At 40.5% G+C, this 1,614-nt stretch overlaps 1 protein-coding gene across 1 annotated transcript in view; it reads right to left on the bottom strand.

Moving 5' to 3' along the window:
- Positions 1 to 537: 537 nt before the first annotated feature.
- Positions 538 to 1,614, bottom strand: part of LOC102854348 (protein transport protein SEC31-like) — a 44,484-nt gene continuing 43,407 nt past the window's right edge. The window contains exon 7 of the mRNA XM_006896837.1: positions 538 to 954. Coding sequence (XP_006896899.1) covers positions 538 to 954 — 417 coding nt within the window. The remainder of the gene's footprint in view (positions 955 to 1,614) is intronic.

Raw genomic sequence — 1,614 nt, 5'->3', positions numbered from 1 at the left:
ATTAAGGTGCACTTAATCCAGGCCATGGTCTTCTCAAGTGTTTGCTATGCATCTGAGAGCTACACAATAAAGGACTGATGCCTTTGAGTTGTGATGCTGGGGAAGAGTATTGAACATATTAATCATAGACAAGAGAAGAAACTGTCCTGGAAATGGTGAAACCAATTTGCTCCTGGGAGACAAGAATTTTGAAGCTCTGTCTCACATACTTTGGGCATGTTGCCAGGAGGGACCAGTCCCTGGAGTCGGACATCATTCCTCGGAGGGTAAAGAGTCAGTACAAGAGAGAAAGACCCTGAACGAGATGGATCGATGCGGTGAGTATGGCAATGGGGTGAAGCAGGTCCAAGATGGTGGATGAGGCTGGCTCAGTCTGAGAAAAGGTTCAGAGTCATTGTCATAGGGTTGCTATGAGTCATAGTTGACATGATAGCACATAACAACAACATATTTGCTTGTGAGGAAATTGTGCTTTTCTTCACTCTTACAAATCTCATAGAACACAATGACAAAGTTCAAAGAACTTACCTGCTCAGCTTATCTGGCTGAAGAAGAAGCGGCTGGAGCAGGTGGGGCTGGGGCAGACGCAGTGTCAGCAGGATTGGCTGCCTCAGGCTCAGCAGGATTAGCGGCAGGAGGCTGGGCAGCAGATGCTGCAGGGGCAGAATTACTTGAAGGGGGAGCATTGGGGGCATTTCCAGGAGATGGAGGGGGAACAGGAGCAGACCCATACAAACCAGCTGAGGGAAAATTAGATCCAGGATAGAAAGGAAGGACTCTAGGAGGAGGTGCCCAGGGGTTTGAAGGTACAGGGCCAGCAGGGTTATAAAAGTCAGGGTATCTGGGGTTGTTATTTAGTGAGTGATAGTAAGGAAGAGGCAAATAATTTGTTGGTCGGCCATTGAACCCATTCAGAGGTGGTACATATGGGTAAGGACGATCTTCAAAATAATCCTAAAGGAGAAGCAATAAAGTCGTTTATTATATTCCACCTACTTATATATTACTACTCGTATTATTATACTGATTATTATAATAAATGATGATGATTTTTTTTAAAAAAAGAAAACCAGCTTAGTATCTTTTTCTAAGGTTAATAATGTGCTTCCATGCTCTTTCCCATAAGAACAAATAATTTCTTTAGGAAACTGAAGAGAAAAATAATTTCTTTATAAAATAGCGTGCTAGAGACTGCAGAATATGGCAGCCTGCAGTAGGACAAATATGAAGGGAAAGATTATAGGATCCAGGCTTTTAGGTTTTTTTCTCTTCACTCCTTATTTTCTCGAGGACTGTAGAATGCCCCACTGAATTGTTTACTTAGTTGTAAGTTCTCCAAGTATTCTATGCTCCAGATTTGTCCTTTGAACCTCTTACCCACTCTTCATCAAGTTTTCTACTCCTTCAAATTCATAATCCTTTAATTTTTATTCAGAGGGAAGCATAATGAACATGAATTACTACTGGTTTTCATATATTTTAAATTAATAGCTTGGTAAAGTAGTAGATATATATTCTTTCAATTTCAGATAACAAATTTTGGTAGAAACCCCGCCCCCCAACATTTTTATCTAATTGCTTTTTATTTGGTCTTTATATATATATACACATATA

This window comes from Elephantulus edwardii, unplaced genomic scaffold (genome assembly GCF_000299155.1).
Source record: "Elephantulus edwardii isolate Elephantulus edwardi_28Jun2011 unplaced genomic scaffold, EleEdw1.0 scaffold00192, whole genome shotgun sequence".
Lineage (NCBI taxonomy): Eukaryota > Metazoa > Chordata > Mammalia > Macroscelidea > Macroscelididae > Elephantulus > Elephantulus edwardii.
Note: the sequence above shows the minus strand (reverse complement) of the source record. Positions and strands in the feature narration are given on the sequence as shown.